At 40.8% G+C, this 12,754-nt stretch overlaps 1 protein-coding gene across 3 annotated transcripts in view; it reads right to left on the reverse strand.

Annotated features, from left to right (window-relative positions):
• Nucleotides 1–12,754, reverse strand: part of LOC131777198 (uncharacterized) — a 38,075-nt gene that overhangs the window by 17,604 nt on the left and 7,717 nt on the right. Inside the window, exons 12-22 of one of the 3 annotated variants that reach the window (XM_066158567.1) lie at nt 12,372–12,677; nt 11,662–12,011; nt 10,728–10,946; nt 10,200–10,335; nt 9,550–9,621; nt 8,321–8,479; nt 7,472–7,561; nt 6,729–6,902; nt 6,061–6,139; nt 5,397–5,535; nt 4,593–4,868 (exon numbers count right to left, since the gene is read on the reverse strand). In XM_066158567.1, coding sequence (XP_066014664.1) covers nt 4,860–4,868; nt 5,397–5,535; nt 6,061–6,139; nt 6,729–6,902; nt 7,472–7,561; nt 8,321–8,479; nt 9,550–9,621; nt 10,200–10,335; nt 10,728–10,946; nt 11,662–12,011; nt 12,372–12,677 — 1,733 coding nt within the window. In that variant the 3' untranslated portion in view covers nt 4,593–4,859. Of the gene's footprint in view, nt 1–4,592; nt 4,869–5,396; nt 5,536–6,060; nt 6,140–6,728; nt 6,903–7,471; nt 7,562–8,320; nt 8,480–9,549; nt 9,622–10,199; nt 10,336–10,727; nt 10,947–11,661; nt 12,012–12,371; nt 12,678–12,754 lie in introns of those variants that run through there. The other 2 variants (XM_066158566.1, XM_066158565.1) reach the window with 2 other exon arrangements.

Genomic DNA, 12,754 nt, shown 5'->3' on the forward strand with positions numbered 1-12,754 from the left:
ATACAGAATTTTTAATTGCTAGTTCCTTTTATAACTGTATGACTACTGAACTTGTTAAAAATCAAACTTTTGCTTTAAGTACATGTTACATGATCTGCTTAAGGTCCCTAAAAACAAACATTAGTAGAATTGCTCAGTTGATTAAAGAGATGCGTCTCGGGGATTATACAACATTGTTATTCAACTTCCATACACTGTACGAATTCCGATTTTCTTGGTTGTGACGAAACAACCTCCCAGACGTCATTATCGTGGTGTAATAGCCGTGGTGCAAATTCAGCACACCACTATCATTACACCATGGCTTCGGCTGACTCAAAGTTTGACGATTTGTCAGATGCAGACACTGATTCTCTTATTGATGATACAATTCCTAGAAACAGCAAGAAGGCAACTGCTTGGGGAATAACTGTTTTGAAAGGTAAGGTAGCGAATTTCAAATTTTTAATTCAAGCTAATTGAGGTTTTTGTGTGTTGTCAACAGTTTAGCCAGCTTTGGACAATCTTGTTTCTTTGAATTCGCTCGATTCAAGAACAACGCGTGCGTTAACCTGTAAATACTCCGCCTTCGGCGAATAAGTGTTGATTAGTATATTCCATACCGTTGATTGGCTAGTTGGAGGTGATTAGCAAGTATAATTCACTGCTGAGCAGCTGATGAGACAAATTTGCGCGTCGAGAGTTTAATTTCCGACAATTTTCGGTAAATTGACAGAAATAAACTTTTTTTTTGGTATATGTGTGCTATTAACTGAAACAAGTATTTACCTTAGTGTCGATGAAAGTGGTGGATAACTGTTAAATATTAATGTCACATATTTTTTACCAATGATAATTCTTAGGACAAGTGGGGTTACTTAAATAGGGGGAGGGGTCGATCAGGAATTTGTTTTGATCACTTCCACGATACCAGTTGAAAAATGCCTGCTTGAGTGTGATATTTTTTATCGCAATTTGCGTCCAATAATCGTTCATAACGCACTGCGTGTGAGAAAGACAAGCATTTGCGAAGAGCGAGGTCGTTTTGGAGGCCAGAACGTTTTTTAATGCTCGAAGTGTCATATTTCGAAACTCCACTACGAAACGTATTTCGGTCGAATTGCAACTCTTTACATTAAAGACGCAAGGCATTCGAGAAAAATAAAACAATTGCCACAAATCATACAAGGGGCTCACTAAGAACATCGTGGAAGTGACAAAAGGGATAGAATACTGAGGAAAAAAACAGCGCCATTTTTGATCCGACCCTTGCGCGCGAAGACAAGCTCGATTTAAACTCTTTGAAGCATTATGCAAAGAGTAGAGCTGCTGAAACATAGACTGTGCCATTGCAGAGCCATTCAGCGCGCGTTCGTCTAAGACAAAACCCGCATCAGAAAGCACCCGAAAAGATGCGTTCGTCGCGCGTCGTAAACGCGACCCGATATAGTCGGCGTGTATGATGGCAGTAAGGGCCCCAGCCGATCTTCCACCGACTATTATGTCGGAAGCACTGTCGAGACCTTTCCGGAGCAACTCGTCTAAAAGAACATCAAGTATTCGGTGACCTCGGAAGTAGAGCAGTCTGTCTTTAAATTTTAATGGTTTATCGCGATTTCCAGTGAAAGACCCACCATCGCAGTATGCCACAAAGACTGAGTTCCAGTTGTAAAAATCGGGGTTGTATTTAGCTTGGTTGGAAAGGAGTCCCTCCAGGAGAATAGTTTTCCGGAAAAATTTGGACGAGCCAAGCGCTGTCACACTTCTTCTATAACATCTCTCGATACGGTAGCACCATCCGCCCCCCTGAAAATATATAATCCACTTCGATTTTCCCGAGCCATTTCCACTGCGAAAATAAAATCCAGGAGGGGTTCCGTCAAAGCAAACTGCACCACTTTCGGGGCCTTTGGCTATAATGTGTAGTTTATGCGTTCTCTCGTCTTCTGCGTCATCGAGAAAGCGCACTGGAAACTCTGTTCCTTGAGAAACATTGGTATGGAAATTCTGTTGCGACAAGTTTTGCTTTACCCTGTCTTTTACCACTCTCAAAAGTTTGATGTCCTTTACGTCGGGGTAACCTCTGTGTCCAGTTTTGATTTGATATTTGTCAATAATGTTCTTGTAGCGGACATCTGTTATCAACCCCTCAATATCAGCCTCCTTGAGTTGCTGGAAATCCCAGTTTGTAGAAAGGGAGGATTCAATTGCTGAAGATGATTTGTAAGTAAATAAGAGGATCAAAGTGATAGGTAGATAAGACATCTCTCTGACAAATGTGTCAGTAAAACCACTGAAACATGTCAGAGGCCAGGTACGCCACCGTACACTTGTTGAAAACTACGTCAAACAAGCTAATTAACTAAGGATCCAAGATATTCACTAATTCTGGAAATATCAACTGTTCCTGAGCTACCAATGAGAGCTAATAACCGGCCAAAGCCGTAAAAAAAATCACCAATACTGGAAATACCAGTCACAACCGAATTCCTGTATTTAAATATTTAACATTCATTCAGGGAGGTGGAGATGAATAGACTGAATACAAATGCTTTATTGATTGAGTTTTTTCGGTCGAGATAACTTGATAATGACCGACTTCTTTTTCTTCATTTTTGTGGACCGAGATGAAGTCGACTCTCTTTACCTTCCTTGTAGCGGACCGCTGTTATCAACCCCTCAATATCAGCCTCCTCGGGTCGCCGGAAATCCCAGTTCACAGAAAGGGAAGATTCAATGGCTGACGTTGATTTGTGAGTAAATGAAAATAAGATTAAAGTTATTGGTAAACACCACATCTTTCTGACAGATGTGTCGGTAAAACTGATAGAAGAAGTAAGAGGCGAGACAAACCAACGTACTCGCTGTCATAAAGGGTAATAACATTAAGCAAATATTTGAACAATCGGTTAATTAAGGTGGTCAAGTATGCCACTTTTAAATGTTTTGAAAAAACTCTTTAAGTTGATATTAAGGAGGAAAAAGTCACATTTGCCCTCAAAGCTTTACTTCTCGAACAAATATTCAGTTTTGGACAATAGCTCAGCCGCGGACATTATCGGCTGACTTACCAGCCCCTGACAAGGGTTTATTTACTCAATATTTACCCATCTACGCCGCTGTGAAGTAATATCTAACACTTTCATAGAAAATGAAGACAACACTTGTTGAAAACTACGCCAAACAAGCTGAGCGACAGGGGATCCAATATATTCACTAAACTCTGAAAATGTCAACTGTTAATTAGCTACCAATTAGCGATGATAACCAGCCAAAGCCGTAAAAAGAATCACCAATATTGGAAACACCAGTCACAACCGAATTCCTTTATATAAATATTTAACATTCATTCAGGGAGGTGGAGATGAATAGACTGAATACAAATGCTTTATTGATTGAGTTTTTTCGGTCGAGATGGCTTGATAATGACCGACTTCTTTTTCTTCATTTTTATGGACTAAGATGAAGTCTAAGGATTTACCATCCTTGTAGCGGACCGCTGTTATCAACCCCACAATATCAGCCTCCTCGAGTCGCCGGAAATCCCAGTTCACAGAAAGGGAAGGTTCAGTGGTTGACGTTGATTTGTGAGTAAATGAAAATAAGATCAAAGTAATTGGTAAACACCACATCTTTATGACAGATGTGTCGGTAAAACTGATAGAAGAAGTAAGAGGAAAGACAAACCAACGTACTCGCTGTCATAAAGGGTAATAACATTAAACAAATATTTGAACAATCTGCTAATTAAGGTGGTCAAGTCTGCCACTGTTAAATGTTTTGAAAAAACTCTTTAAGCTGATATTAAGGAGGAAAAATTCACATTCCAAGATATTCACTAAACTCTGAAAATATCAACTGTTCCACACTATAAAATGAAGAGAGCCAAATTGACCCCAAAAGCCATATTGGTCCTAACGTCTTGAGGACTAATTTGGCCCCTCGGGGTTCGTTTTGGACTATTTACGCCAAAACAGGTCGGACAGGTACCATTTCGGCCCCTCCAAAATCAGAACTGGCCCAAATGAATTCTACTTTGGAACTTTTTCTCAATTTGGCCCTTTCGAGAGCCAAGTAGGATTTATCAATTTGGCCCTAACAAGGTGTAATTCTTGAAATGACTGATAATCAACCCAAAAGTGTCAACAATTTTGGTCACATGGACACATGGTCACATGGTCACATGGAAGTCCCATCACGGCTTGAACGACACAAGGACGTAGGGATTCGGGAATGTTATAAGGGCCATATACCGATAAAAGTGGATCTTTCACTCGGTCGAAACCGGCACAACGAACTCTCGATTGGCTTACTCTAATTTATGCTGTGTATTTTTTAATGAGTAAAATGTTGTTGTATAAGAGATTTCTCTCCAAAATGCGTCCTCCTTTTGCCAGTGAGTCTAAGCAGCTCCTTCTGGGTATCACATTAGAACCTAGACAGCGTGCGTCGGACACAATAATGAATTATAGCAGCGAATTCATGCATCACTGAAGAGGCTGTTTCTTAGCTCCAGTCGCATGGAATAAGACTCAAGAAAGGATAAGTAAGCGAAATAAATTTGCTTAACAACATATTTTATTTTTACTTAACATACACGAACTTGACCGCTTCATTGATCATTGTTCTTATCTTACATTGCAGAGAAGGATTGTTGCGACGTCCAAGATCTCCTTGCCATTGCCCAAGATGCAGACGAACCAAGGTACTGCCTTATTATAAAAGTGTCTAAAGTTCAAGAAATTGATTGTAATGAACGCTGAACCACGGTGAGATGACACGAGTTCTTGGTCGGTACGATATATACAGATAATTTGACGCATGCGTGGTTCGCCTTTTCTCCTGAGCCTTGTTGAGTCTCAGCGGTTTCACAACTAAAGTCATGTCTTCTAATTTTGGCGCCGAGAGATAGAGAGGGTTACAGTTCGAATACTGCGTTTGCACAAGATGGACTAAACTTATTTCAAGATTCTCTGATTTTAGGATCTCTCACTCTGAATTCTTAATATTTTTCTAGCAAAGATTAACTAAAATTTTTATGTCTATGTCTTTGTTTGTATCCCCTTAAGCTGATTGTTTTGGCTCTTTCTCTTTCAGGGTACAGAATCAAGTCCTTCGAGTGAGACGTTTCCAAGAGCGATTATGAAAATTTAAAAACTAAAAATGGCAAACTAGCAGGCAATTTTTACAGGCTACAGGCACTTTTTGCACTTTGGCTTGATTTTAATAAGGTTGAAAAATTTGTTATAACATAGCGCGCGTGCTGGCCCTATACAAGTCCTATTGAGCCACTATGAACAAAATCGGAGGACTTAGGAGGATCACATTGTTTTCTGGGGGAACGTATATGGGAGGGGGGTTCAGTCGTCGTCAACTGAGTATTAAGGGGGGACTAGAGAAATTTATTCTTATTGTACCTGCAGTTCGTCCTCTCGCACGCCTGTGATACGCGCTCTGTACCATTTATCGTCTTTGGAGTACCTAGCCACACACAGCTCACCTTCAGCGGGAAAAATACGCCTGGGATCTTGACAATTGTTTCGAGAATAAAATTTCCTGCGAGGAGAAAAACGTGAAAACGTTAGAAAAGGGAATGTTCGCATACCAGACGTTTCGTACCCACGGCCGTTTCGTACTCAGTCGATTCATACCCAGCTAGGACCATTTGTACCCACTCCGTTTTAGTTTTTTTCTTTTTCTTTTTACGAATAAAGTATGTTTTCCATGTTGGGTATGTTTAAAGTACGGTCAGTTTCTTATGTTAAATAGCAATAAAATCCGCGTTATATAAGTTTTGACCACGCGACCACCGAATGTAAGTCCTGGAACCGAAAATCCGGTATCAGGTGGTATTATGGCATCTGGTGGTATTGTTGTTAAGAATGTCACAAGTGTATATAACAGAGCTTTTCCTGTATCTCACTCGCCTGACTCTTTACCGAGTTTTCGTACTCAACAATCGTTAGGCATTTCGCGTGATTTCCTAAGCTTTGATCGTCACTGAAAGATGGTCTTAATAGTTACTGTAACTATAAAAATAAACACAAAAGGTTAATTAAACTAAAATAATTGAAAAATCACCCGATTTTGGCCATCAGGGAATCAAGATCTTCTTCTTCTCGCTCCTCGTTATCAAATTCAAACTCTCGATTCAACCTCACTGAAAATAAAAATTAAATAAATGAATTAATAAATAAAAATAGGGACTAAGTTACTATTCTGCTAGGGATATATAGAATGATATTACAACTATGTCCGAGTTGTGTTCAGTTCTTGACCTACACCACTCCCTGGATCTAATCTCTCCTCACATCATCACCTCTTAATCTAACATTAAGGTCATAAGAATGATCGGCGACTAAAAAAAGCTCTCAATGATTAAACGAATTCTCTTCGACAGCATTATAACAAATGTACAGAGAACACTATGGAGAATATGCATACTGATGCAAACTGACGAAGTGCTAACGCCCAAAAATTCAGTTTAAGAAACTCTTTGCGGCGGCCAGTTTACATTGTCAATTAAGTCGATAACGCTAAACTATCTCGTAATACCCGCACCAACGCATCATCACAGTTTCTCTAGAAAATCACCTCGTTTACTTAATTGATATCATAGAGTAATGGGTAACAGTAAGAATTTGTGATCCCAGCGCGCCATAGGACCGCATAAGCATCTAAAACATATGGTACAAGAATGGACCAAGACAGAATAACTCAGAGCATGCTCAGTAATACCAAAAACATACCAGCCATGATGCGTTTTTCTATTGGTTCTGTTCCGTAGGGGAACTGCACCCAGAAATGTCCCGGATTGAAGATGGCCGTGACGCGAACTGCAACCCAGGTACCGATATCAGGTAGCGTGACAGAGGAATCCATATTGTCACAAAAGGCCTCCACGTAGTCATGAAGTTCTTCACCTGAGTGTGAGTTAAAGTAATAACAGGGCAATCGAGGATTTTTACAGTTTTTAACGCGTGATATGCGAGGGGAAAATTTCAAACCTGTTTAATGAACATCAATGAAAAACCCATCAAAGAGAAAACAAAAGTTCCCTCTATCAATCCAGGAATCGAGATGGGAAATATTTGAGGGAAAGTTTTCGCAACCACATTTCAGTTCTGTCAGTAACCGGTTCTAAAAGTACTCCAACAACGGACAAATTTCGAGACCTTTTCAAACACCTTATGATATCTTTCTTTGCCCTTCTTTACAGTTCACATTATGACAGACCAACTCGATTATACATACTCTACGAAATCTGACAAAAAGTACCTCTTTTAAGCCGAGCATTCCCCCACAGTGCATTGCGAAGGGAGGGAGAGAGTAAGGGGGGGGGGGGGGAAATCGCGCACACCCACCTCAGGGGTCTACAGAACTAAGAAACAATAACTAGGCACGAAATGCAATGGGTTCCTGGTACGAAAAAAAACCTACGATCTATTCGCCAGCTTTGTTTCATCTTAATGTTACGCACGTCAAGTCATACCTTTTTTAACATGAAGATTAGGACACCGGTCTCCACGCCAGCACCCTGATCTTGTCTGATAATAACGGCATACTCTTCTGCTCAGGTCCTCTGAAATAAAGACCAAGGTTTAAGGAAAAAAAAGGTTTGAGGAGCGCCCGCGAGGTCCGCGAGGGTTCTCAGCTTAAGTGCCTGTACTTCCATGTAGTACTGTTTATTGTGCCACACAAGGTGGTTCTCGCTTTTGATTCTGTGAATAAAACCTTAGTAAATTACCATTCTAATGAAAACTACTTTCAGGTGGCCTTGACCTCAGACTCTGCCCAATGCCTAACCTACTTTTCAAAGACTGACTCTGGAAAACTAAGAACAGACTCCCCTAAACAGCTGTCATCAATTCCTGCACCATACAAACGACTTATTCACGACATTTACATCACAAACGAACCGAAAAGAACGACGTAACTCTACCGACGAATCGACACTGGCCAATCACGACCGACTTATTGCACTTGAGTCTTACAGCCACTAATATCACGGCTAAACTGCCAATCAGTTTACACGAACTGGACTCAAAGCATTCGACTGACCACAAGTATTAATTTAACTCTGCTGTTCAGGTTGTCGAAACGTCAGTCACTACTACCGACAACGGTCCTTCAGACGACACGGTCACAAGGCACATTCAGTTTCAACTTTTGAAGCATATAAATAAACCCTGGTGAAAAAAATATTTCTGAGCAACACATACTTGAGTTAATTTTTCCTATCACGATCAATCGAAAGAACAGACTTACAGACAAGCTTTTGCAATACTTCTAGTAAAACCGCCCAGATTAAAGGCTGCAAAGGCGAAACTCGGATACTTACGGTGTCCTTGAAAGACGATGTCCAAGTCATCACTGTTTATAGCGTAGCTGTTTTTAGATGAAAGAAAATCTTCCTTCATTGGGTCCCAGTCTTTAAGCGGACTAGTCGGGCTTGCTGGACTTGTAATAGCCTTTGCTTCCTTCTCGTCCGAAGGCGAACCTGTCCAGACGAGTATTCGAGCGATGAATGTTTTAACTTGTGATCATTGCAGTTCAGTAATATGGGGTATATCCACTAATTTATATTTTACTTTATTCTCATCAAGCGTCTGCTTGATATATAGTAATGATGTTGTGTAGAGAAATTCTCTCTCAGTCACCTATGAAAGCTAAGAGTGCCTCAAAGACATATTTCTAAAATATTCATTCACAATCCGTTATAATATTCTTCATATTTAACCCTTATACTCCTAAGATCTCATTAGTAGTTCTCCTTAATATCTGCCATACAATTCTTCTGTTGTTAGTTCTGAGAATTTGGTATCGCATCAACTAATAATCACTTAATTGATATTTTTCTTTATTCTCAGCGCCTGTCTGCTTGATATCATATTGATATTGTGAGGAGAAATTCTGCTTTGGTCACTCCTGAGAATTCAAGAGCCAACCATCCTTGTTCGTTTTTGGTTTATTCTTTCCAAATTTACAATCCTACGCAGCGTGCAATAGCGATTGGCAATTTCGTTTTAATCGCCGGATGAGACAATTTGTCGTAAACAGTGAAATACGAAAACAAACAGTTTTCAAGAGGTGTCACTGATGAAACTGAACACATTTTCCCACTCGTGAACGATCACCACGTTAAATGCGTACGAGCGAAACAAAGAAAACGAGGGAAGTTTCTTTACATGAACGCTGGTTCATGTGAAGAACACCGACAAGCCAGTAAATCATTCACCTGTTGGCAACCATCACAAAAATCCTGGTCGCCAACGGCTAATATTCAGTCGCACAGGTGACTCTAGGTTAGCTTAACCCTTTAAATCTCATGAGTGACCAAGACGGATATTCTGCTTACAATGTCGACACAAAATCAAGCAGACACGTGATGAGAATAAAGAAAAATATCAATTAGGGATTACTAGTTGATCCGATACTAAATTCTCCGAACAAACATCAAAAGAACTATATGACAGATAGTAAGGAGAATCACAAACGGGATTTCGGGAGTGAGAGGGTTAATCGACCGGCTCGAAACTTTGACCGTCCAATCGAGTGCGAGTGAGATACCTTGTGCTTGCATACTTGACGCAGTGCTCTCTAAATCTTGGAGAGTAAGTTGAACCGTCATAACATCAGTTCCTAATGGAAAGTAATAAAATCGGTTAATATTTTCAGCATGTCGACATCTATCGTTATCGAGTGCTTGTCTAACATAGCGACCGACCAACCGAACGTTCGACCGACCATCCGACTTGCTAAACGATCGTCCACCATGTTAAACGAACAATCGACCGACCGTCCAAAAGACCGAGCCAACGATCCACCGACAGCCCGACAGGTTGTAACAAACGTCAACCGAATAGACAACCGTCCGACAGGCCAACCGAACGATCAACCGAACGTCCGACGAACTAACCGAACTATCAACCGACCGTTCGACAGGCCAACTGAACGATCAATCGACCGTCCAACGAGCGAACCGAACGTTCGACTGACCGTCGGACATTCGAATGACCAACCAAGTTATTACACGACTGAGTAATTAGGTATTATCAACTGGGCTCATAACGTAAATTGACCACCGTAAAGAGTTTAGAAGCTGACGTTTCGAACGTTAGCCTTTCGTCACAGCGAATTACACGACCGGACAGCAAATGCTCAAAATATACAATAAGCCACATGCGGAACGTCAAAAATTTCCTTCATAAAAGATTTACCTGTTTGTTCTGCAGGATTTTCTACAAAATCTGCTATTCCCGTCTCCACAAGTACTTGGTTGATAAAGATATCCTCGTCGCCGGTAGTGTCGTACAGGTCAAGGCTTAGCGTGGGCTTCTTGTAAGATATATCGACCTGTGAAAAAAATTTAAACTATCGTCAAAAACTGTTTGTGCTAATCCATCGATGCGATCATTCTGGTAATGATCGGGACGCTTAAACCACATACTGCTAGTCTACGTCAAGCGGTGAGATCGACTGACCAAATGCAAACCAATATCCACTTATCACCAGTAAACTCCAGACATTGAGTTCGAGTGGAGAAGCATCTCTAAAAACCAATCAGGTTAGAAATTTTGGCCTCAAAGCGGTTGCTATTTAACCTAGAATAACAAAGATTGCCAAAAAATTGGCAAATTTTGTCGCCAAAATTGTCCTACTCGCGATGGCGACCAAAACGGTCCCAGCTTGGAGTGCAGATTTGACGGAAGTTTCGTAAAAAGAAATTGAAAAAGTCTTGATATAACCTTTGTTCCACCAATAGCAGGGTTGAACAGCTGTTGATAGACCCATGCATCCCACGGCACCATGTAACCCACTAATTTCCTGTTATCATCCGTCAGCCCGGTTAACAATTCTGACGAGCCTTCGGGCCATTTTTCCGCTGTTTGAACGGGAGGAGATTCATTAAGAAGAGGGAACGGTTTTTCTGGACTAGTACTTGGACTGGGAAGCAAGTATTTTTCCTGTAAAAAAAGGATAAATGGATAAAGTTGTTACAGATTCGTCACGGACATTGGAAGAAAAAAAGAGGAGGTCTCTTGAGAGGATTTGAACCCAGGCTTTCACGGTTGCACGCTATAGCAATTCAGCATTGGCCCTGCTGAAAAGGAACAGAAGCTCCAAAACCGTGCAGCTCCGATTCTAAGGCTGGAAAGCAATGAACATGATTTTAATGAGTCGTTCCGGGCACTGAGTTAGCGTAAATTCAATCATCAAGGACTAGAAGCGACATCAATTATGACGTACAAGAATCTACATGGAATTTATCCCGAAAATCTACTTTTGAAATGGCGCTTTTTCGCCCCGAACCAATCATTTACTGAAAAGTTTTTCTTACAAAGGTGCTGAGGTGTGGAACAGCCTATCCCAAGATCTACATTCTGCAGCTTCCTCAAATGAATTTAAACGCAGACTACGTCATCACAGCTTCAAATGAGACACGGAACCTCACGACATGATAGGTTTTTTCTTATTTTATTAGTTAGGGCAGCTAGGCTAAATCAGGAGTTTTACTGGCATACTATGCTGAGGGAATTTTTAACCCTGTATAAATAAAGTTATCAATCAATCAAACAACAATCAATCAATGGCGAATCTAGCGAGTCAGACCAGGGGAAAGGGTGGGGGAGGGGAGGGGAGAGATTCCATACCCCAAGGTCTAGTTTTTTCTGCACTCACCGGAAACGCAGCCTTATCTTTATCCTCATCTTTCACTGTCTCTTTCCCTTTCTCCTGGTCTCTTTTTTTAATGAACTCAATCTCACTCATCTCACTGCTGTCATAAGATTCATCACCAGCCGCGCGTATAACAATTTTTTCATCCTTTAACGATATTTTGGGCGGTCGTTTTCGTTTCCTTCTGTTTCTTTTGCTGCCAGATTTTCCTGTGGGAGAAGAATCAGATTTCGAAGGCCGTTCACCCACCGCTACTGGTTTCTCTTCCTTTGGGGGAGTTACTTCTGCTGGGAGGCTGGCCTTTTCTGTTATCTCTTTAATAGCAGGTTTTTCTTCTAGTGCTATCGGGGCCTCTGTGAGTAAACGTTACAAGTTAACGTACGTTTAAAATGTTCTGAATTGTGGCTAAAATTTTACCAGCCATATTGAAATATTGGAACGAAAGGTATCGTAGCCTTTGAAAACAAGAAATAAAATGAACGAATAGAAAAAAAATTATTTAATTCGTTCTGACGAAGGTCTAACGCTCGAAAAGTCCGCTTTAGTAATTTCCTACGGTGGCCAATCTACATTGTTAACTCAGTTGATAAAACCAAATTACCTTGTTATACCCCTACCGATGCAACACCAGTTTCTTTAGAAACTTGCCCCCTTCATATTTGAAAATAGTTGAGCTTGGAGCCCTGTTATAAAAAATTCAAACATTGACTAACCTTCAATTATCAAAGGTCTAAGGTTCGCCAGCTTGCATTTCACCACCTGCCCAGGTAGCGTTAGGAATTTGGCTACAAGAGGCTTTATATCAGTAACGGAAACAAACTCAGAACTCCCAAAATCTACATGAAATACTTGGACATCGTGAGCACTGCTGATTGGACCTTGAACATTCCCAGTCCAGCGAACACTGGTCACCAGTCCACGGTACCACCTCCCGTCCTGTGTGAACCGAACACAACAGTAGTCTCCTATTTGGGGCTGGTAACTATTACTCGGCGCACAACTTTGGGGAAAAGGGTCAGCTATGGATAGTTAAAAAGGAAAAATCGTTAGAGAGGTTTCAGAAGATGAAAGATAAAAACAAAAAGTCAAGATTACA

This window comes from Pocillopora verrucosa, chromosome 11 (genome assembly GCF_036669915.1).
Source record: "Pocillopora verrucosa isolate sample1 chromosome 11, ASM3666991v2, whole genome shotgun sequence".
Taxonomy (NCBI): domain Eukaryota; kingdom Metazoa; phylum Cnidaria; class Anthozoa; order Scleractinia; family Pocilloporidae; genus Pocillopora; species Pocillopora verrucosa.